Source organism: Artemia franciscana, chromosome 20 (assembly GCF_032884065.1).
Source record: "Artemia franciscana chromosome 20, ASM3288406v1, whole genome shotgun sequence".
Taxonomy (NCBI): domain Eukaryota; kingdom Metazoa; phylum Arthropoda; class Branchiopoda; order Anostraca; family Artemiidae; genus Artemia; species Artemia franciscana.
Genome location: NC_088882.1, coordinates 13,866,029 through 13,890,664, shown reverse-complemented (window position 1 = coordinate 13,890,664; position 24,636 = coordinate 13,866,029). Strand labels below are relative to the sequence as shown.

The window sequence follows — 24,636 nt, the reverse complement described above, 5'->3', positions numbered from 1 at the left end:
CCCGGACACAAATCACGACCGGGACACAGGGAATATAAATGACGACCGGGACATAGGGACACAACTACAACGGGGACGCCGGGGGCACAGGCGGGATATATAAATGACGACCGGGACACAGGGATTGTTCGAATAGAAATTACAGACCGGGACACAAATGACGACCGGGACACCGAGACACAGGTTCACAGGTGGGACACAGGGACACAACTACAATGGCACGTAACTAATATGGCGCGTAACGACTTACGCACGCGGGGGCGCTTGGGGGGCGCAAAGCGCCCCACCAACTAGGTGTTGGGGTGGCGCGAAGTGCCACCCCAACAGCTAGTATCTTATACTAGTAATGTAGCTCAGAGGCAGAGCCGTTCAAACGGAGGGGCAACTGGGCCAGCTGCCCCGGGTGCCGCAGCTTGGAGGGGAGGGCCTTACCGCTTGGGGATTGACCTATTTGATCAAAATTTTAACTTTGATTTGGCTTGTTTGCTTATATTTGTGTCAGGAGGGGCGCTGTAATCATTTTTCTTGGGGGATCACCAACCCTAGGGACGGATCTACTTAGAGGTAACATACAATCTCAAGATTTGTCTACCTTCTTTGTATAAACATTTCTTTTGTTTTGAATTTAGGAATCTTGGAGACTGGCTCGAAGAATCCCCATTTTCCACCTATTTTTGACCCACTGACGAAGCAAATTTTGACACTTGTTTTTCGATGTCTCAATCAGTTGGTCATTTGGAACTCATCTTTGTTGTGGATAGATCAAGATCTTGTTGACCTTGTTTTTCGTTTTGTTCGTGTTAAAGAGAATAAGGTACCATAACCATTTTGTTCTCTCTCTTTCTTTCCCCCTATCGTTATGTCTTTCTTTCTCTCTGTATCTCTGTCTTTCTCCGTTCTTTTCTTTCTTTCTCTCCTTTCCTCCATCTCTCCCATTCTACTCTCAAACATTGTTACTACCACCTTCCTGGTGATAAATCATCACTCATGATATGATTTAAAGCAGAACCTGGAGGATACTCATTTGTTCTCGGGCTACTGTTGAATTTATTTATCGGCATAAGAAAAAATCATAAGTAATAGACTATAGTGCTCTAGAAAAAGAGATCGAATTTTGAAAATGGAATAAAAAGAATTTGCTTATCAAATCGTCTATTTTTATGTCTTTTTTATTTAATACTAGAATAGGTGATGTCCTATAGTATTCAGTAAAAAAGGGTAAAAAATAAAATCACTTGCAGTGTTTCTGAGTAAAATCTGGTTTAAAATCCTAGTCTTGGATTAAATAAAAAAAAAAAAAAACAAGTTTTTTAACTGAAAGTAAGGAGCGACATTAAAACTTAAAACGAACAGAAATTACTCCGTGTATAAAAGGGGCTGTCCCCTTCTCAACGTCCCGCTCTTTACGCCGAAGTTTCACTCTTTCTCTCAATTCTACTTTATAAAACAGTAAATAACTTTAACGTAAAGAGTGGGACGTTGAGAAGAAACAGCCCCTTTTATACACGGAGTAATTTTTGTTCGTTTTAAGTTTTAATGTTGCTCCTTGCTTTCAGTTAAAAAAACTTTTTTTTTATTTAATTTTTGAACGTTTTTGAATTAATGCATGTTTGATTTTGGCTCTGCAAATGATTAATTAAAACGAATTTTGCGTATTATTTTTTTTGCTAAATGGCTTTCTCTTAGTTTTGATCGGACGATTTAGAGAAAAGGGGTGGGGGAGGAGGCCTAGTTGCCCTCCAATTTTTCGGTTACTTAAAAAGGCAACTAGAATTTTTATCGAACGTTTTTATTAGTAAAAAATATACATAACTTACAAATTACCTTACGTAACGAACTTCTATATTCGTATATTTTTATTATGTATATGAGGGGGTTTGCCCCCTCGTTAATACCTCGCATTTACACTTAAGCCTTAATTGGACCCCTGAATCACAAAGGCTGTAGAATAAATAGTTGAAATTACTAATAATACTTTAGCGTAAAGAGTGAGGTATTTAGGAAGACATGAACCCCTCATATGCGTAATAATCTCTGCTCGTTTTAATTTTCAATGCTGGTCCTTACTTTCAGTGGAAAAAACTTTTTCATGTTTATTTTTTCATTGTTTTTTTTTAAATAGTGCTAGAAAATCCTGCGCCCCCTTCATGGAATTTCTCTTCTCCCATGACAAATTCCTCCAAGGGAAGATCCTCCTGCATAGCCCCTCCCCTCAACCCCCCCCCCCTCCCCAACCAAAAAATCCCCCTGAAAAGGTCTGTACACTTCCAAATAACCACTACTGTTTGTAAATGCTGGTCAAATTTTGTAAATTGCAGCCCCTCCCCCGGGGACTGTGGGGGATTAAGTCAGCCCCAAAGACATATTTGTTATGTTTTTCGATAATGCTGAACAAAATGGCTATCTCAAAATTTTGATCCATTGACTTTGGGAAAAAATGAGCGTGGGATGGGGCCTAGGTGTCCTCCAATTTTTTTGTTCACGTAAAAAGGGCACTAGAACTTTTAATTTCTGTTAGAATGAACCCTTCGGCGACATTCTAGGACTACTTGGTCGATACGATCACCCCTGGGGAAAAAAAAATAAACAAACACACAAATAAACACGCACCGTGATCGGTCTTCTGGCAAAAAATATTTCTGGCAAGTTCCCCATTTTTGTAGATAGGAGCTTGAAACTTCTACAGTAGGGTTCTCTGATCCTGTAACTTTTAGGGGTGTTTCCTCCTATTTTTGAAAATAAGGCAAATTTTCTCAGGCTCGTAACATTCGATGAGTAAGACTAAATCTAATGAAACTTATATATTTAAAATCAGCATAAAAATCTGATTCTTTTGGCGTATCTATTAGCATCAAAATTCCGTTTTTTAGAGTTTCGTTTACTATTGAGCCGGGTCGCTCCTTACTACAGTTCGTTACCACGAATTGTTTGATATATGATTTTCAGGACTAACCACAGTCTCACCAAGGAATGTTGAAATCAGGATCAATTATAAAAAAAGAATCAATGATTGTTGAAAACTTCAATTTTGAAACACGTTGCGATCTATTTAGTTATAGAAAATAAATTCGAAAGTGGACAGTACTTTATTAAGACAGGGAAGTAAAACATATTTGAAATTTAGATTTTCGCAACTGCTTCTGGGATCCTTCTCCAATAAAGGACTTAAATAAGGAGTGAAAAATGCCAAGTTCCCCTCTTTGCCCGCATTAAAAACAAGATTTTTACATATTAAAAACAAAAACAAAAAACTAGGCTTTAAACCAATGGTATTTGCTACAAAAAATAAATAGTATACGTAGTCACAGAACGAGTTGCCTTAGTAACCCAAAAATTGGAGGGCAACTAGGCCTCCTCCCCCGCTCATTTTTTTCTCAAAATCGTCCGGTCAAAACTATGAGAAAGCTTTTTAGCCAAAAAAAATAAAAATAATATGCTAATTTCGTTTGAATTATTCTTGTGCGGAGAGCCAAAACGAAAACATGCATTAATTCAAAAACGTTCAGAAATTAAATAGAAAAAACAAGTTTTTTTTTTAACTAAAAGTAAGGAGTGACATGAAAACTTAAAACGATCAGAAATTACTTCGTACATGAAAGGGGCTACTCCCTCCTCAGCGCCCTGCTCTTCACGCTAAAGTTTTTACTGTTTTTAAAAGTAGAGTTGAGAGAAAGAGTCAAACTTTAGTGTAAAGAGCAGGGCACTGAGGAGGGAGAAGCCCCTTTCATGTACGGAGTAATTTCTGTTCGTTTTAAGTTTTAATGTCGCTTCTCACTTTCAGTTAAAAAAACTTTTTTTTTATTTTATTACATGAAGGACCTAGTTTTCTATAAAACGACCTGTTTCATTATTTAAAACTCACAGAAACATGTTTACTTTTTAGATTTATCTTATTTAATTTTGATCACATTTTCAAGACTCTGAGGTGGTCTGTCTGTGCTTGGTCTGTAATAACAGTATTTTAGGCTGAATATTTCACAAACCTGCCTTTCTTTCGGCAAATGTTCAAACTTTAATAAAATGTTTTTTTTACAAGTTGAGACAGTACCTTAAAAATCATTGCTGACCATTACAAAGACAAAGGGGCCAATTAGCAAATGGTTGTCGAGAATTTGTGGTTTGACTAAGAAGACAGTGAAAATTTATGCCCCTTTTGTTGGTGATCTTTGGCTGGTGAATCACTTTGGTTGACACCATAGGGATCTTTCAAAGCCGCTGAATTGCTCGAACGATAATTCCTTAGAGCTGGTTTTTAGTGTTTCCCTAGCAGATATAATAGAAGATTTTAGGGACTGCACTTTCCTGAACGTTAAAAAGAAAATTCTAATCCAATTAATCGAAAAAGCAGAATCCTAACTCCCATTAAACTGATGACCTAAGTTCCATTGAAACTAAATATCTCTATCTCCAGCACAAAACCCGAGAAGTTAAATGCTATGGCAAGTTTTGGCAAGCCTCCCTACTAATTGTCAACAAACTGAAAAAGTTTATAAAGGGTGATCTTTCAGGTATTTTGTCACCTTAAAGTAATTACTTTAATAAACCAGAGATCTTGTCAGTTTATAAGGATTTTTCAAATAAGATGTATAGGTGGAAGAAAAAGAGAAATTGAAGTATTTAGAAGCTACGTTTGGGAGCTATGTAATGGTCTTTTAAGCCTTGTTAGACCGACAATGGAAAAAAGAGACTTTATATATTTTTTTTAATTGTAGCAGATGATGACTGCATAGTGAATAAGATAATAAGATCAATGTTTTTCGAGTATTTTCTTCGTTTTTTCAATTAAGCAAATCAAAATTGAAATAATCCAAAGGCTTTTAAGCTTTGTTTTGATGAGGTTAGCACTAGTTCTCATATTGCTCAATCGAATAATATTCGTAGCGGAGCGGATATTATAGACAATCCCTTTTTGCACAAACTAGATTATTTAGAGATTGATCTATTTGAATGAAATTATTAGAGTTTCTCAGGACTTGATGACTCAGCAGTTTCCTGGAAGTGTTTTTCCCCCGTCTCTGCTATTTTCTTTCAATTATAATAGACGATTTTTTGCGAAATCTAAAATAGTTATTCTTTTGGATTTGCTTGTATTTGGGATTGGACTAATATTCCAGCCGTCTTTCAGGTGTCATTTTTAAAGGACAAAATTCACCATCTTTTATTACGGTTTAACGGTACATCCTAAACAGTTCTTTTTTCAACTCAGGATCTAGAAGCCACATGTGGAAGGTATGCGGTTGCATTTGAAGCCATGTCAGTAATAAATGAAATTATTGCAAAACCATATGCTGATAACGCTAGCTCGTTGGTAGCACATGTCATCATTTCTGGTTTCAGTATACTTGAAGAAATGCTACATCCTAATAAATTGGGTGAGCTGGCTCTGAGCGAGATTGACGAAGGGTGAGGATTTCCTTTTTTTCGTTGTATCTTTCTTAATAGATTTTTCTATGAGGTTCCCTCTCAAATCTCTTGTTTTTTTTTGTTTTTTTTTTGCACAAAAAAAATCTTAGTCGAACTACAAGAACCAAATTACTTTCATTTGAACATACGCTCTCATTTTTGTAGTAGCTCACTTGTCCCGTCAACATTAAAAAAAAAAAATTACATTGTATCTTTCTTAATAGATTTTTCTGTCAGGTTCCCTCTCAGATATATTGTTGTTTTTTTTTACACACAAAAAAAAATCTTAGCCGAACTACAAGAACCAAATAACTCTCAGTTGAGCATACGCTTTCATTATTGTAATAGCTCACTTGTACCGTCAACATTAAAAAAAAGAAAAGAAAAAAAAAGGAAGATCCATCGGACATTGCTTTTTAACGAATCTTAAGGCTAGGGTTTACTGATATCAGTATTTTGTAGCTCTTTTTCTTATAGACACTATAGATAGATAAACAAAATTTCTGAGCTCAGTTATGGCCAGAGCCTATTTTACTAACAAGCAGTGGTGGATTTACCAGTAGGCTGAAACCAAAGGCGGCAAATTTTTGGGGGTGGTGGATTTTAATAAAAATTCCGAAGAAAATGTTCAAATAGACCGAAGCTGAAACGATAGCGCTAGCGTCCTACGTATTGAATGTACCGGGTCTGTATCTAGGCGGTGTGCAAGCAGCGCACATGGGTGACAAAATTTGGGGGCGGCTTAAATTTGGGGTAATCCAAAAAATTAACAATAATAAATATAACTTAAAGGAACAAATATTGAGATATGTCTTTGTTATTCTAATACACTGATTCTTCGGCGCGATCACTTTATTGGCGTTGTTTATGTTTCAAATTCTTAAAATCCCTGAATAGACTATCAAATTTATTTGATGTGTACACTGTATTTTGTTGGCAAATTTTACTGACGTTGTCGGTAGTATTTTGTCGGCTCATACAAAAAAAAAAACAACAAATTTTATAGTTATAAGTTTATGAAGCATTAGTCTATATATATATAGAATTGACTATATAAAAATTAACTATGGGTGTGCTATCTTTTGAATTATAACAGTTTAAGTTTTTTTGAGAATATAATAAAATTTGTTCTGAATGTTTGCTGTAATTTTGTTTACAAGTTTTTTGTAAATTACATTAACGCAGTCACTCATTTATAATAGGTAAGTAGTATATATGATAATAGTATTATTTTACTGAGAAATAAATCACTCATAATTACTTAGACATTATTAAATTTTTAACTACTGTAAACAAGAAATAAATCTATTATCTTTTCCATTTAAGTTTTGGATAAAAATTATTAAAATGAGCGATAGATTAAAGCGACTTAGTGGAGCTGAGTATAAAAGGAAGGCCAAAATGAAAAAAGAAGAACAAACAGAAATCATCTGTAAAACGATGAAAATCGAAAGTTTAAAAAAAAAGGAAATGTTGCTGCAGTTGAAGAACAACCATCAATGGCTTTAGCTTTACCATCTACATCCACTTTTGAAAAAGTAGATATTCTCTTTGAAGAAGAAGCGGTGGTGGAATCATCAATTAATTCCAAAAGTAAAGATCTCCAAATCTCCAAATCTTGATCATTTGCTGCATGTCCAGATTGATGAAGAAATTACGTATTGTCGAAACGTTCTAAAGAAAATTGTTGCCGTGGTGAAACTATTATGTTCAAGAGGTCCGCTTTCAGGGAAAAAAAAATAAAAAGTTCGGTGATCCACACAACGGAAATTATTGTATGATTTTGGAACTGTTAGCTGAATTCGACACTTTTTTAGATTGTCATATTAAACGATTAAACGTTTTGGAAATCAAGGATCTGGACGTACCAGTTACTTGTCTAAAACCATTTACGATGAGTTTATTCTTTTGATGAGTCATAAAGTATACAAAAAAAAAAATTAAAGACGAGATACAAAAGCGGACAATTTTTTTTTATCGTAGATACTACACCAGACATAGCACATGTGGACCAACTTACTCTGCTCATTACATACGTTTTGAAAAACCGGTGAATCGTGTGAAAGATTTGTAAAGTTTTTGCCCTCAGTAGGACATAAAGCTGAAGAAATATTTTCCTGCATTATTTCCGAATTTAAAACATCGACATAAATATTGAAGGTTGTCGTGGACAGTCATGATATTTTTTTTTTCCTAGATACTACACCAGACATAGAGCATGTGGACCAACTTACTCTGGTCATTACATACGTTTTGAAAAACAGGTTAATCGTGTGAAAGATTTGTAAAGTTTTTGCCCTCAGTAGGACATAAAGCTGAAGAAATGTTTTCTTGTATTGTTTCCGAATTTAAAACACTAGATATGAATATTGAAGATTGTCGTGGACAGCCATGATAATGCTCTGAATATGGCTGATATATACAATGGCTTAAAGGCTAAAATTAAAAAACAAGCACCTTTTGCGTGTCCACTCATTGAATTTGGTTGCAACTGTGGCTGCTGAATCTTCCACAGAAGTTTGTCGCTTCTTTATATTGCTTCAAGACGTCTACATTTTTTTTTCATAAGTTCTACGCAACGCTGAAAAAAATAAATGTCTGAAATTATGAAAGAAATACCATTAGAAGGAATAAATTTGACTCTTTGGTCAACTAGAGAAGACGATTGTAAGAGTTTAAGAAATTCTTGGTCCGAAGTCATTAAGACTAGAATCAATCAAAGATGACTTTTGTGAAAAGCCTGTAATGCAAAACAAAGCAACTGGAATACTTCTGGGCCTAGAAAAACTTAAGACAGCGGTTATGGTTGTAATGTGGAATGTAGTTTTGGAGAGGATTAACAAAGTGAGTAAAGAAATTGAAAGTGAAAAAATAAATCTAGAAAAACTTGAGACAGCGGTCATGGTTGTAATTTGGAATGGAGTTTTGGAGAGGATTAACAAAGTGAGTAAAGAAATTGAAAGTAAAAAAAGAAATCTAGAAAAACTTGAGACAGTGGTTATGGTTGTAATGTGGAATGGAGTTTTGGAGAGAATTAATAAAGTGAGTAAAGAAATTGAAAGTGAAAAAAGAAATCTAGAAAAACTTGAGACAGCGGTTATGGTTGTAATGTGGAATGGAGTTTTGGAGAGGATCAACCAAGTGAGTAAAGAAATTGAAAGTGAAAAAAGAAATCTAGAAAAACTTGAGACAGCGGTTATGGCTGTAATATGGGATGTAGTTTTGGAGAGAATTAACAAAGTGAGTAAAGAAATTCAAGCTTCTACAATAGACTTGATCACGGTTGTTAATATTTACGAATTTTTACAAGTTTTCCGTATCTCAGCGAGAAAATTTTGAGTGTTTTGAACAAAAAGTAATGGAATTAAGTGTGTCGAAAGAATATTCAAAAGATATGCGTAAAAGACAGCCAAAAAGAAAAAAACAATATGATGAAACACCTGATTATTTGACACCCCGATATTTTCGCTATTCTTTTTGGATCGGAAGAAAGATATGATTTTTGTGGAAGAATTAGCGACAGTACTAAAAGGATTAAAAAATAATAAGGCTCCAGGTGCTGATAGTGTGGTAAATGTGTGTTATTAATATGGCGGCTCTGAGATTACAAATAAGTTACTGAAGATTATGAATATGATTTTTGAAAAAGGGGAATTACCTAGCCATTTTGGGAAAACCTTAATTAAACCACTATGTAGGAATTGTGATAAAAGTGAGTGTGGTAATTATCGAGGCATTAGTCTTGTCTCTGTAGGTAGCAAATTACTTAGTAATAAGATACTTTTTAGACTGGGATATGCTGTAGACAAAGCTTTAAGAGAAAAGGTAGAAAAGAGGTTTCAGAAAAGGTAGAGGATTTGTCGGCCAAATTTTCACTCTTAGGTTAATAATTGAGAAGTACCTGAGTTATCATTCAACTTTAGTCCTCAGTTTTATGGATTATGAGCAAGCGTCCGATTCTGTTGATAGAAAGGCTTTAGTAAAGGTTTTATCCTTGTTTTATACCAGACAAAAACACTGCTGCTGCGGTTACTGCGATTATGTAGTTACTAGCGTTAATACTACTGCACTTATGTAGGAAATGGGGTTAGCAACTGGTTTTGTATTAAATCAGTTAAGCAGGGTTGTGTTGTATCCCCCTTTATATGGATGATTTTGATGCATTTGTCTTAAGAAGCACAGAAAAGGCAATGGTAGACCATGGTATCAAATGGGTAGGGCAAATCTCCTGGATTTAGATTATGCTGATGATTGAAGAATCCTAGATCAAAATATGAGCAAAATGAATAAACTTTTAGAGATTTTGCGAATTCAGGGTGCTAGAATTGGTTTGAAAATAAATGTTAAGCAAACTAAGTGGCTAAGGCTAGGAATGACTGACAAGGAAAAGGTTACATTTGGTAACGAAAAGATTGATCAGATGAAAAGCTTCACTTACTTTGGTAGTATTATTAGTAAAGACGGTGGGAGCAGGAAGATGTTAAAAGTAGAATAGCAAAGGCTCAGGGTGTTTTTTTTTCAATTAAACAAAATTTGTAAGAATAGGAGGGTACGTTTGCAAACCATTAGAATATTGGAAGCTATAGTGATGACATTGGTCAAATAAGCTACACTGATGACAGTGGTCAAATATGGCTCGGGAGCATGGATGCTCCGAAAACCAGATGAAGATTTACTAGATGTTTTCCTGAGAGATTGCATACGGATTGTTCTGGGCACCCGGCTGACTGATCTTATTTCAAACAGTAGGCTGTACGAAAAGTTTGGGTCAGTCCCGCTCTTTTGGGCTATAATGAGAGAAAGGTTGAGATGGCTAGGGTACGATCTGCGGATTAAGAAGGTTATTCTTTTCGGCCAAGTTCTTTTTTTTATTCTTTGACTACACATATTTAAAACTATTCACACAACATCCCCGGCAGGGAGACTGGCTTGAAAACCGTCTGGGGATAAAGAGAAAGCAGATCATCCGCGGTTGACGTGGGAGGATGTCATAAACAAAGATCTAAAGCAAATTGGAGTTTCCTGGGAGGGTGTACAGAGGGAGGCTTTGAATAGATTGGGATGGAGGAGGAGCGTGGGTAGCTGTGTTGACCTCTGGCGGTTTGGGGCCGCGGTGAGTTGTTAGTAGTAGTAGTAGTAGTAGCAATGAATATTATAAATATTTTGATAAGAAATACCAAATTATTAAAAACTTCAATGGCCGGCCCAGAAGTATTGCGGTTTCTGCCAATTTTTCACGGGGAGATGTTCCGGCGGAATTATCCGGGGACTATTTTCCGCGTGTTTTGATTTTTGGGAAATAATTTCCACGGAAGGGGGCATTTCTGGAGTGATCGAGAAATCGATTAGAGATTAGTCTTATTCAAATGAAGGAAAACTAAGGAGAATATCTTCCGCAAGCTATTTGACTAGGAGGGGTGATTCTCACCGGGGATGGAACTGTCTGGAGGGAATTTGACGGGGGAAGGTTTACTTTACGTTGGATGAAGTTTCACTTAAGGGAGATTTCCATGAGGGGGAGTGTTGCCCCCACCATTTATGAAGGATGTCCCCTTCCTAATACCCTGTCCTTTACGCTAAAGTTTGACTGTTTGTTCAATTTTTTAAGAGCTTTTACTGAAACATGGGTTTTCAAAATTAGAATAGGAAGTTTTTTTCTTAAAGTGCTTTAATAAACAAGTTTAAGTAAACAACTTTAGCGTAAACAGTATGTTACTGAGAAGGGGACAACCATCCATATAAGGAATAGATCTTATAAAGTTAATCTGTAATTTTTATTTTTCATTTGTATTGAGCCAAATTCGAACCAGTATTAGTTGAAAAACTTTCCGAAATAAAAAAAAAAAAAAATTAAGTGAAAGTAAGGAGCAACGTTAAAGCTTCAAACGAACAGAAGTTATCCCGTATTGTCCCCTTCTCAACGCCTCACTCTTTACGCTAAAGTTTTTATTGTTTTAAAAAGTAGAGGTAGATAACTTCATCCCTATTTTGAACTTGTTTTGTTTTTTATTTAATTCGAAAAAGAAATAGCCCATTGCCTATTGCCACAGAGCATTTGCTATTGGGAAGTAAACAGACATTTTTCGGGAGATGAATTTTCTCTGGGGATATATATATATATATATATATATATATATATATATATATATATATATATATATATATATATATATATATATATATATATATATATATATATATAGGCTCTTGCCACGCGTTGCTGTGGCACTTTGCGCCCCAGCAACACGTGGAGTGTCAGCTACGTGCTTAATTTTACTAATTTAAGAAGGCAATCTGAAAATATCGCAAAGAATTTATAAATCGGAACTAAAAATTAATAGAGTGTGCGTAAAGTTAAGTTAGCATAAAGATTAATTAAAGAGCGTGAAGTAAAGTGAACGAAAAATAACCTTAAAAAAAAGCAACTTCCCTATTGTCTAAAGTGGCATTTTTTCTTGTTTGGAAACTAAATAAGCTCATTAAAAAATTGCCATTTGGTGCTTTTAATAGTTTAATTTAGATATCCTGTAAACTGAATGGCACTGAAAATAAAAAATCAGTGACGAAAATAACGGTCCTTATGAAATAGTAAATCCAAATTTTTGTTATATAAAATGACAAAAGCCTATTGCCTCCAAACCCAAAAAAATATAACACCAACAGCATTTTATTATTGACAGCCTTTCAGTTATGGTGTTTTGAGATAGTGTCCACCATTGTCTCCCCTGTTCCAAGAACCCCGGCCGTCAGACGTTTTTGATTTACTCAGTTGTCTTTTGATTTACTCAGCTACGTGTTTCGTTTCCAGAGAATACCTTTAGGGAAATTCTGATATCTCTGCCCAGCGGAACTTCCCTAGACGTTCTTAGCTGACAAGACAACCAAGACCAAATATTTTTCTGCTAAACAGTAAGAAGTATTATCAGATAAAAGTAAAGAGCAACATTAAACCCTAAAATTAGCAGAATTTGTTCTTCTTAGGAGTTTACCCCTTTCTAACCCCCAGAGTATGCTCATTTAATCGGAAGTTAAGACTTCTAGTTGCTTTTTTGAAAGTCAGAAGTGATTGGAGAGCAGCCGACCATTGTCAAAGAACTTTTTTTTTTATATCCAGTCTTTGTTAACGTCTGAGGACATCTGATCAACATTAGGTCGCTATATTGTTGGGAATAGGTGTAAATATCAATAAATATTCACCAAAAGATGACACAGCCCCCAGTGTCCTTGGGGTAAGGGCTGTAAATTATATGAATTGTCGGTTTCTTACAGATACATTTTACGGTGAAAGAAAAGGGAGGGGAGCATGTTTAATCGTGGAAGTCCAGTGGTGTGAAACTTTTAGGGTTTATTTTATTGGTTCAAAAAGATCATCAACATTTTATGGAGGGAAGGGGAGGGGCTAATGACCTGGAAATGAGCTGTGGAACCTTTTTGCTTATCAGTTTAAAACTTACAGCCGAAGTCCGTGGGCCAAGGGGACCAATGCACAAAAAATATTCAAAGGATTCAAATGATTGGTCCATTTGAAATTTGTCCCTCCTCTCACAAAGAGGGCTAAAAAAAGGGCCAAATTTTTGAATTTACCCAAAACTTATATAGAACCTTGGGCTAAATGATCCCAATGCAGAAGCCGAAAAAATATTGTGTACCCCCGAAATGCCGCAAAAAAAAGTGCCAAAAAACTGTTTTCTACGTTCTTCCTTAAAAGGTTATCCCTAAATTTTTGTGGCAGTCAAGATTTTTGCGTACGCTAGAGGTATAAAAGGAGGCATGTTAAATTAATATTTTACCAACATATCTGGGCTCACCATTATACTTTTTAGCATATAGAAGATCTACTGTTGAACTGGCCTAGTGTTTTCGAAAACTCTTCCTGTTTATTTTCCTCAGGAATCTCTAAGTACCCATTTAGGGCTGGTCCACTCCGGCTGAACATACAGAGTCACTTTACTGACACCTTTCCATGCCAAATAACCATTGGCATCAGGACTCGAACTTCTGTCATCACAGACGAAGGATTTTGAGCATAGCATGTTAACCACTTAGGTAGACGGCTAGTTTAATCAACACTGGACTACTGGAGACGCCTAGTTTAATACAAGCAAGTCATGCAGACGTCTTTTTTTTTATTTTATCTTCCTACTGACCATAGATAGATTATTTTCTCAAGATTTTGTTTTTTGTTATTTCCCATTTTAACATACGTTTCTTTTTCAGCTATTTGTCAAGATTCATCGATTTTGTACAGAACTTCGTCCAAAGTCATCTTACAAGATGTTTGTATTCACCCGGATTTAATGTTGAAAGCTTTTTTTTTCTCCTATTCAGACTTACGGATGAACAAACTGCTACTGATGCCTTTATAGCATGTTTAGACATTTGGCAAATTATTTTAGAAATCTTTTCGTTAAAGCTTCAAGAAGCCAAAATGAATAAGGAAGGCCTACTTGATAGGTAAGAAGGCCTACTTGATAGGTAAGAAGGCCTACTTGATAGGTAAGAAGGCCTACTTGATAGGTAAGAAGGCCTACTTGATAGGTAAGAAGGCCTACTTGATAGGTAAGAAGGCCTACTTGATAGGTAAGAAGGCCTACTTGATAGGTAAGAAGGCCTACTGATTGAATATGTTCATCACAGTTTTTTTAAGAAAATTTTAGTTTTGAACTTGGGCTATGGAATACCAACTTTAACTTTTTGTAAAATATTGGGCTTGATTCCAAACCAGTATGCATATTGGTAAAGAGTAACGGACGTGCATATTGGACGTGCAGTGACGTCCTAAAAACGGATTAAGAACGTATCCATAAAATATCTGCTTAATCGCCCGTTAGAAAAGAAAGACTTGACCCATCATATTTATTGAACAACAATACGAACTACGGCTTCAAGTCTTTGAGGGATTCTTAAGAGTTGGTCAATGCAGAACTGTTGATTAAATTGAGATAAAAGAGAGGTGTTCGATATTTTTTTCGATCTCTAGTGCTCATACGCTCTGACGAGTTTATAGTATTACTAGCATAAGAACCTGTCGGAACACAGGAATAAAAAAGAAAATACAAACTGTAGTGTATACTTTTTTCTAAGACCCGAAAAAAAAAATACTACCCTTTTAACCAGAATACAACATTAAAAGTTCTCACTTTCTAAGAAAACATTTTCCGAAAGGTTCTAGCTCGATCCCCCATGCGTAACAAAACAGGTTAAAAATTTTAAACAAGTAAAAACAAAGTGAAAACATTTTAAATTTATTTTGTTTTCAGTAAAGTGCAAATTATGTTCTGGTCTTGAGAGGCTATGGGGGTAGTAAGCCCTACTCATGTTAATTTTTGCTCGTTTGAGTTTGACTTGGTTATTTATTATGTGATTTAAATAAACAAAATACGTTTAAAATGTTTCAACTTTTTGAAATTTAATAAAATAAAAATTACAAAATTTTTAAGGAATGTATATCAGTACATTTATACTAAACTGACAATCCACAGCCATTTTTTTCAGTAAAGTCCAAATTGTATTTTGGTCTTGTGAAGGTATGAGGGTTGTCAAAGACATAATTTCTAGACTTTTCAACTAAACTGAACAAAATAGCTGTCTCAAAATTTTGATGAGATATGTTCGGGATTCGATGGGTGTGGGAGGGGATTGTTGCCCTCCAATCACTTTTGACCTTTGGTTGCCGAAACAAATCAGGTTGTTTTCTTGTGGGAGGGGTAGAAACAAACTGGATTCTTCTTTAGTACTACTCTTAGAAAATAGAAGCAGCAGCTGCTTGTTGAACAATGACGCATGAATGGCCAAGTATACGCTTGCCAACTGGACAAAACGCGTGAATTTTGCGTGCTGATTTTCCCGAAAAATATTTGATGTACTGAAAATTTAGCAATTTTAATTATTTTTTTATATCAAAATTTTCGTAGTCCATACATAAAAAAATCGGTACTTGTGTATTATTCAGAAAACACTCAACAAGGTAAGTTAGGTTCTTTCGTAAAACAAACTACGATGGAGGTACATTTTAATCAAATATTTGGTACTTTTCATTATTTAATTGATTCAATTCAGAACACATTCAAGAATTTTGCTGAGAAAATTCGGTTTCATAGCCACAAACACAAAACTCAATTAGTTTGCTACGCATAGTGATAGTGTCTGAACATGGATTTTGAAATGAAGATTTGTGATTGGCCAAAGACTGAAAAAGAGGCTATTATATTTTTCCAGGATCAGTGCGTCAATTGACACAACATGACTTTATACTCTTACGAGTAGGAACATTTTTGGAAGTGTAACAATAGGCCATGTTTGAAAAAAGTCAATTTACGTGTAAACACGTGGTTAGGATTCTTAACGACATTTCTGTGCTCTGGGTACATTATTGTAAGTTGTAATTGTACCATTTTCCTAATAAAGTATTATATTTCCATCGTTTTGTTTTACTCCATTAGCTTTATCAAAAGTTTGGGCTATATATTTGCACATTAGGGAGGGGGGGTGCATTATATCAAATACCCAACTTAACCTAACCTAACCACCTCTATATACAAAATATTTAATTCACGAAAGAGCCTAACTTTACTTATTGAGTGTGTTCTGAATAATACACAAGTACCATAAAAGCCATTCCCAAACATTTATTGAGATTTTTTTTTATATGTTTTTTTTACAAGCCTAAATTTTCTCATATGATTTTTTTCTCAGTCCCTTTTCCTCTTTCCTTGTAAATATGTCATAAAAGTATTATTTCAAAATCGTATTCGTATTGGTATTAATCAATTTATTGCCCGTTGCAGAAGCTAAGTTTAGTATAACAAGCAAAAAAGGATTATAGAAACGAACATAAAAATAATCTATATTACATCAACTCTTTGGTTCTTAAGAGTTTTTAGAGAAGCCAGAATGAAAGGAGTACGGAGTAACATGTGTCAGTATTCGAGATGTGGAGTTAACACATCAATAGAAATTTATTTCTTCATTCTTTCTATAAAGGTTGTCGAGCTCTGTTGTCCTAGCGTTACGGTTTAGCAGGTAATGTTCCTTTTTTTTACCCTGTAAACATTGAGTATCATCACTGCCATCTATATTGCTCTAATGATTTTCCTATGCACCGAAATTTATAATCGGTTTCCATCTGTTCACATCCCTTAAAATTTATTGGTTACTGAAATTAGAATGCTGTTGCTTCATTTTTAAGTCCAAAATCGCCAGACCAGGTACCGGAGAACCGAAACTAATTTTGCCGGACGTTATTACAGCTAGAGTGGTCATTATGAAACTATAACAACAAAAGCGAGAATAATGAGGACTTTTTTCCCAAGACAGTGAATCAACAAAACCTATTTGAATATTTCGACCCTATATCTAAGGGCCGTCTTCAGCAAAGAAAAAATAAAAAACAATAAAACACTTACAATAAAAATTCTCAGTTAAAAATCCATTTTTTTAAAATAGCCTTGGCATCATTACTTCTTAACGAAAAGTTCAGCCAAGACTGTCTGATAAAAGCTAACATTTTGCAAGATAAAAAGGTTCATTCATTTCACTAACTTCACTAACTCTGCAGCTAATCTGATAGTTCTTTTGATATTGGGCTTGTTTTTGTTCGTTCCTATTTTTGTTTTATTTTGAATTAGATTATTTTCTATAATTAATTTTGTGTACATCGGGTTGAGTGTGTATTCACCCAAGTCTCTATTTAGGTATGTGTTATTATTTAAGTTTCGTTTGATTTCGATTGCCTCACGGACAGTTTGTTTAATTCCTAGGTCATTGCTAATTAGAATTGTTTCGTCAAATAGAACATAATGGTCTGGATTTTCAAAAATATGATTACTTAGAGCTGAATCGAAAGATATGGAGTTATTTTTATATTTTAATGCTTTTTCAATACTTTCTTTGTGTTGCTGCAATCTTGTTCCTAAATTTTGGTGGGTTCGACCAATGTAATAATTTCCACAACTACATGGTATTTGATACACCCCTTGTAGACGAGTAATTGGGGTTTTATCCTTACCAGAATTGACAATTCATTATACTTAAATTGCTTGTGAATACAACACGTAAATTGTTCTTTAAACAAACTTTTTTCAGTTTTGAAATAACTTTCGGAATATAAGGTAGGTAAATCGTGCTTGTGGGTTTATTCGAATCATTTACTGGTGTGGGATTTAAGGCTTCAGAAGAATGTATCTTTAATCTTTGAGCAATAACAGTATTTATGAGAGAAATTGGGTACCCGTTGCCAAAAAGTATGTCTGTAATAAAATTTAATTCTTTTTTAACATACGGCTCTGAACAGATATTAAGTACTCTATCCACAAGAGATATTACCACACCTCTTTTAACCTGTGGAGGATGGCTAGATTTGAAGTGAATGTATCTATTATTATGCGTAGGTTTTCTGTAAACCGTAAGTTCAAGTTTATTCACACTGCGTATTATCAATACATCTAAAAAAGGTATTTTCCATCTTTTTTGGTCTCTAGAGTGAATTGCAGGTTTCTATCGTAAGTATTTAAATGTTCTAGAAAACCTTTAAGTTCACTTTCGCCATGATTCCAAACTGAATTTTTCAATTTTGATTATATATGCATTTTTTTTTCAAAATTCTTAAACGCACAGGCCTAAATGTCTTGTTTAATATAAAATGAGATTCCCTTATAAATATTATAGGCCAGTTACATAAGGTTCTAAACGGAAATATGATGATTTGCACACTTTGTCTCTTTAGGTTTGAGCCAGTATTCCTTGCTGTTTCTGACATGCTACTGAAGAAAATACAGTATGATTACAACAGTGAACAGATTGATGCGATTTTTGATGTTGCGGTTGACAATGACTCAGAAAATGTTTGGCAGATTTACTTGAAAACAATCATCGAAATTCTTTATGATATCGCAGTACTATATTACTCAAAAGTTATCCCTATAGTGGTAAGTAGAAAACTCTCTCTCTCTCCTCTCTCCTCTCTCCTCTCTCCTCTCTCCTCTCTCTTGCCATGTCTAGTTGAACTCCTTGATTTTGAAAATGTACCACGAATTAACAAAAGGAGGGATTCCCATTCTCCCTACTGGGTTTAATTTGCATTTCGAAGTAACGTTCCTGGAGACAAAGGGCCCATCTGGCAAATCGCTGGTTATCTGGTTCCATTATCATTAGGCAACGCAAAGGGCTATGATCCATGATTATCTTAAATTTGTATCTTATAAATATAATAATCTAATTTTGTAACCCCGTATACTAAGCATTCTTTTTAGATTATACTAAACTTTATTTTTTGACGCATATTTGATTGGGTGTTCTCCGTCATTGTACTGTTGAAATAGTACTAGACTAGTCTGTAGTCTGAACTGTCTGTTCGTATTATGAACGGTAATGGAAAATTCAGGTTTCGCAGCCTTTTGTTTCCATAGATGACTTTTTTAGCGCATTAAATTTGCCTTATTCTTTTTCTCCTCAGTTTACTGGGTCCACCACTCCCATTTTTATGGCACTTGGTATTTTCCAAGTGACATGTAGCGATCTCAATTTTTGTCGGTCTGTCTGTCTGTCTGTCCCGGTTTTGCTAGTTTGGGCACTTCTAGATGAGATAAGACGATGGAATTGGGCAGGCGTATCAGGGACCAGAAGAGAATAAATTAAAAAATTGTCTTCCCTGATTCGACCATCTGGGGGGAGTTCTGATCAATGTAAGTCCTAGATACGTGATCAATCTAGGGATCGCTGAAAGTTGGCCGGCGTATCAGGGACCCAACCAGATTAAATTTGAAATAGTCGTTTCCCTGATTTGACCATCTGGGGGGGGGGGGAGTGAAAGGACGGTTAATTTGAAAAATTTGAAAAATGAGGTATTTTAACTTACGAACGGGTTATCGGATCTTCATGAAATTTGAAGGAACTCCTAACTCCAACCTCTTATTTTAAATTCTGACTAGATCTCGTGATATTAGGAGGAGTCGGAGGAGGGAACCGGAAATCTTGGAAAACGCTTAGAGTCGACAGACTGGGATGAAACTTGGTTGGAATAATAAGCACAAGTCCTAGGTACGTGATTGACATAACTAGATTGGATCTGCTGTCTTTGGGGGGTGGGGGTGGGGAGAGGCATAATTCGTTAATTCGGAAAAATAGAAAAAATGAGGTAGGCTATTTTTAAATTGCTAACGGGTAATTGGATCTTAATGAAATTTGATATTTAGAAGTGCCGCATGCCTCTGAGCTCTTATATTAAATCCTGACAAAATCTGGAGACATTGGGGGGAGCTGGAAGAGGAAACTGGAAATCTTGGAAAATGCAAAGAGTGGAGAGATCATGATGATACTTGGTGGGAAGAATAAGCACAAGTCCTAGATACGTGATTGACATAACCAGACTGGATTTACTCTCTTTGGGGTAGTTTGGGGGGGGGGGGTTAACTTACGGACTGGTGATGAGATCAGAGAGATCATGATGATACTTAGTGGGAAGGATAAGCACAAGTCCTAGATACGTAATTGACATTACCAGACCAGATATACGTTCCTTAGGGGAGTTGTGGGGGGGGGGGGGTAATTCGAAAAAATTAGAAAAAATGAGGTATTTTCAACTTACGAACGGGTGATCAGATCTTAATGAAATTTGATATTTAGAAGGGCCTCGTGTCTCAGAAATTTTATTTTAAATTCTGACTGGATCTGGTAACATTGCGGGGAGTTGGAGGCGAAACTAGAAATATTGGAAAACGCTTAGAGTGGAGAGATCGGGATGAAACTTTGTGGGAAGGATAAGCACTTTTTTAGATACGTTATTGACATAACTGGACCGGATCCACTCTCTTTGGTAGTAAAATTAGAAAAAATGAGGTATTTCAACTTACGGACGGGTGATCGGATCTTAATGATTTTTTTTTATTTTTTTTTAACGACGCCCTACTGTTGGATAGTATTGCATCCTCCATAGTTTCCAAATTAATTGGTTTAGCTTTTTCTACGACTTCAGTCGCTTGCTAGTGGTTTTACACAAACTGGTATCTGAAACTCAAAGGGCTTACGAAAGCACTGTACACTGACACTATATACATGGAAAACTTATGATAAAGAGCATCACAACGAATTGCAGAAGAAAACAATGCACAGCGAAATGTGTGGCTGGAAACAAGTGACAGCTAGACTCACAACGAATCGTAAATGGAAATGATAGACAACGAAATCTACGGTTAGAAGACATACAATTCGCCAAACAATCAAATTACAGTGGAATGAGGAAACTGTTGTTTTAGCGGCGCTCAAAAAAGAAGTAAGCAAAATTAATTTATTTAAGAATTAACGACGCTTCTTGTCTACTATGGTCCCTGCATCGGTCCTGCTGTGCATTCCTGCAGTGATTCGATTTCTGGGTCCCGTATTACCAAGCTAAGGTCTAATCCACTGCGCCACCACAGGACAAGCAAAATTAATGCTGAGACTGGCGGCAGAATACAAATTCTATAGATGTTATAATTATGTGAAAGATAAACAAGAAAGAAGATTGGAGTTCACGCCAGGACTTCTTAATTCAATGGAAATTACTAATTTCCCACCTCATTACTTAAAACAAAAGGATAATAGTATACTGAACGAGTGTCTGGTACTGAACGAAGCTCGGTCTCCACCTAAGACCAAACCTTGCTGGGCGACGCAACAAAGTTAACTAGTAGACTTAACTAAGTCTTCACTTAGACTTAGACTTGAGTTGTAGAGCAAACAAATATATTATTACTAGCTGTTGGTAACACCTAGTTGGTGGGGGCGCTTCGCGCCCCCCCAATCCCCCCCACGCGCGTAAGTCATTACGCGCCATATTAGTTACGCGCCATTGTAGTTGTGTCCCTGTGTCCCACCTGTGAATATATATATATATATATATATATATATATATATATATATATATATATATATATATATATATATATATATATATATATATATATATATATATATACTAGCTGTTGGGGTGGCGCTTCGCGCCACCCCAACACCTAGTTGGTGGGGGCGCTTCGTGCCCCCCCCCCCCCAAGCCCTCCCGCGCGTGCAAGTCGTTACGCGTCATATTAGTTAAGCTCCATTGTAGTTGTGTCCCTGTGTCCCACCTGTGGATATAGATAGTTATATATATATATATATATATATATATATATATATATATATATATATATATATATATATATATATATATATATATATATATATATATATATATATATATATATATATATATATATATATATATATATATATATATATATATATATGTATATATATATTTTTAACTACGTAAAACTTGCTAATGTACAACATTCTTGGCTGTCCCATTGTCTGTGCATATAAATAGATTGTCAGGTTTACCGACTCTTGAATATGCAAATTATCCATTGGAAAAACAATCTGTATTCAGATCTGTACCGTGGGGGCGCTTCGCGCGAATGTACAGCATTCTTGGCTGTCCCATTGTCTGTGCATACACACAGATTGTCAGGTTTACCGACTCTTGAACATGCAAATTGTCCATGGGAAAACAATCTGTATTCAGATCTATACCTCATTATTCTAATGATTGCCCTTGAGCTTTGTTGATGGTGATTGCTAATCGAACATTCCCTGTGTCCCTGTCGTCATTTATATATCCCCCTGTGCCCCCCGGCGTCCCCGTTGTTGTTGTTTCCCTGTGTCCCGGTTGTCATTTGTGTCCCGGTGTCCCAGTCTGTAATTTCTCTTTGAGTTTCGCGTTTGTCATTTATATTCCCTGTGTCCCCGTGTCCGGGTCGTCATTTTTGTCCCGGTCGTCATTTGTGTCTTCGTGTCCCGGTCTGTAATTTCTCTTTGAGTGTCCTGGTCGTCATTTATATTCCCTGTGTCCCGGTCGTCATTTGTGTCCCGGTGCTTTGTTGATGGTGATTGCAAATCGAATATTCCTTGTGTCCCGGTCGCTTTCTCTTTGAGTGTCCCGGTCGTCATTTATATTTCCTATGTTCCGGTCGTCATTTGTGTCCCGGTGTGTAATTTCGTAAATCAACAAACATGACGTCAGTCGACACACAAACATGACGTCACTCGACACACAGACAACTTATTTTTATATGTATAGATGCCTCGGTGTCCCGGTCGTTATTTGTGTCCCGATGTCCCGGTGTGTAATTTTGTCAATCAACAAACATGACGTCAGTCGACACACAAACATGACGTCACTCGACACACACACACACAGACAACTTATTTATATATATATATATATATATATATATATATATATATATATATATATACTACGTAAAACATGCAAATATACAACATTCTTTGCTGTCCCATTGTCTGTCCATATAAATAGATTGTCAGGTTTACCAACTCTTGAACATGCAACATAATAATTGTCCATGGGAAAACAATCCGTATTCAGGTCTATACCGCATTTTTGTATCGATTGCCCTTGAGCTTTGTTGATGGTGATTGCTAATCGAACATTTCCTGTGTCCCCGTCGTCATTTATATATCCCCCTGTGCCCCCGGCGTCCCCGTTGTAGTTTTGTCCCTGTGTCCTGGTCGTCATTTATATTCCCTGTGTCCCGGTCGTCATTTGTGTCCCGGTATCCCAGTCTGTAATCTCTCTTTGAGTTTCCCGGTCGTCATTTATATTCCCTATGTCCCGGTGTCCCTGTCGTCATTTGTGTCCCGGTCTGTAATTTCTCTTTGAGTGTCCCGGTCGTCATTTATATTCCCTGTGTCCCGGTCGTCATTTGTGTCCCGGTGTCCCGGTCTGTAGCGTCATCTTATAATGACGTCATATACAAAGCCTTATGTACTTATAATGACGTCAAATGCAAACCCACAAACAAACAAACATGCATATTTACAACTTATTTTTATATATATAGATACAGTTTCTTTTTTAGTTTTTTCTTTTTTTTAGTTTCTTCTTTTTATTGATTTGTTTTCTTCAATTTGTCAATATTCATTCTAACATTGACACTTGGAAAAATCTTTACGTGCCAAGCATGCTAAAGCTCCAATAATTTATATTAAATGTCAAAATCGGTTTTAAGGTTTTCGAATATGTTTTAAGGTTTTCGAATTACTTTAATCTATTGTCAAAATATATTGAAATATATGGAAAATTCCCATTTTTTTTATTTTTTTTTTAGTTTTTTGACTTTTTTTAGTTTTTTTTATTTTTAGTTTTAATCTTTTTTATTTTTTTACGTTTTTTCTTTTTAGCTTTTTCTTTTTTTAGTTTTTTTAATTTTTAATTTTTTTTTAGTTTTTTCTTTTTAGTTTTTTTTTTAGTTTTTTACCATTTTTCTTTTTTCGAATTACTTTAATCTATTGTCAAAATATTTCGAAATATTTATGCAATTTCCAGTTTTTACATTTTAGTTTGTTTTCTTTTATATATATAGAAGATATAATCTGGCGTAACAGACAAAGTGTAACAGACATAACACACAGACAACTTATTTTTATATATATAGATTGTTTTTATGGCACTTGGTATTAACCAAGTGACATATAGCAATCGCAAACTCTGTCGGTCTGTCTGTCGGTCCCGGTTTTGCTACTTTAGGCACTTCCAGGTAAGCTAGGACGATGAAATTTGGCAGGCGTATCAGGGACCGGACCAGATTAAATTAGAAAAAGTTTTCCCGATTTGACCATCTGGGGGGGGGGGGAGTGGGGGGCCCGTTAATTCGGAAGAAATAGAAAAAATGAAGTATTTTTAACTTACTAGAGGTTGATCAGATCTCAATGAAATTTGATGTTTGGAAGGATAACGTGTCTCAGGGCTTTTATTTTGAATCCTGACTGGATCTGGTGACATTGGGGTGGAGGGTGGGGTGGGGGTGTGAGGGTGAAAACTAAAATCTTGGAAAACACTCAGAGCGGAGGGATCGGGATGAAACTTGGTGGGAAAAATAAGTACAAGTCGTAGATACATGATTGACATAACCGGAACGGATCCGTGCTCTTTGGGGTAGTTGGGGGGGGGGGGGGTTATTCTGAAAAATTAGAAAAAATGAGGTATTTTTAACTTACAAACGGGTGATCGGGTCTCAATGAAATTTGATATTTTGAAGGATATCGTGTCTCAAAGCTATTGTTTTAAATCCTGACCGGATCTGGTGACATTGTGGGGAGTTTGAGGGGGGGACCTAAAATCATGGAAAACGCTTAGATTGGAGGGATCGGGATGAAACTTGGTGGGAAAAATAAGCAGAAGTCTTAGATACGTGA

At 35.7% G+C, this 24,636-nt stretch overlaps 1 protein-coding gene across 4 annotated transcripts in view; it reads left to right on the top strand.

Moving 5' to 3' along the window:
- The window catches only part of LOC136039776 (exportin-6-like), a 125,726-nt gene that overhangs the window by 19,326 nt on the left and 81,764 nt on the right, over window positions 1–24,636 (top strand). For all 4 annotated transcript variants that reach the window (XM_065723642.1, XM_065723639.1, XM_065723640.1 and 1 more), the window contains 4 exons: window positions 630–814; window positions 5,207–5,403; window positions 13,621–13,857; window positions 18,128–18,329. In XM_065723642.1, coding sequence (XP_065579714.1) covers window positions 630–814; window positions 5,207–5,403; window positions 13,621–13,857; window positions 18,128–18,329 — 821 coding nt within the window. The remainder of the gene's footprint in view (window positions 1–629; window positions 815–5,206; window positions 5,404–13,620; window positions 13,858–18,127; window positions 18,330–24,636) is intronic.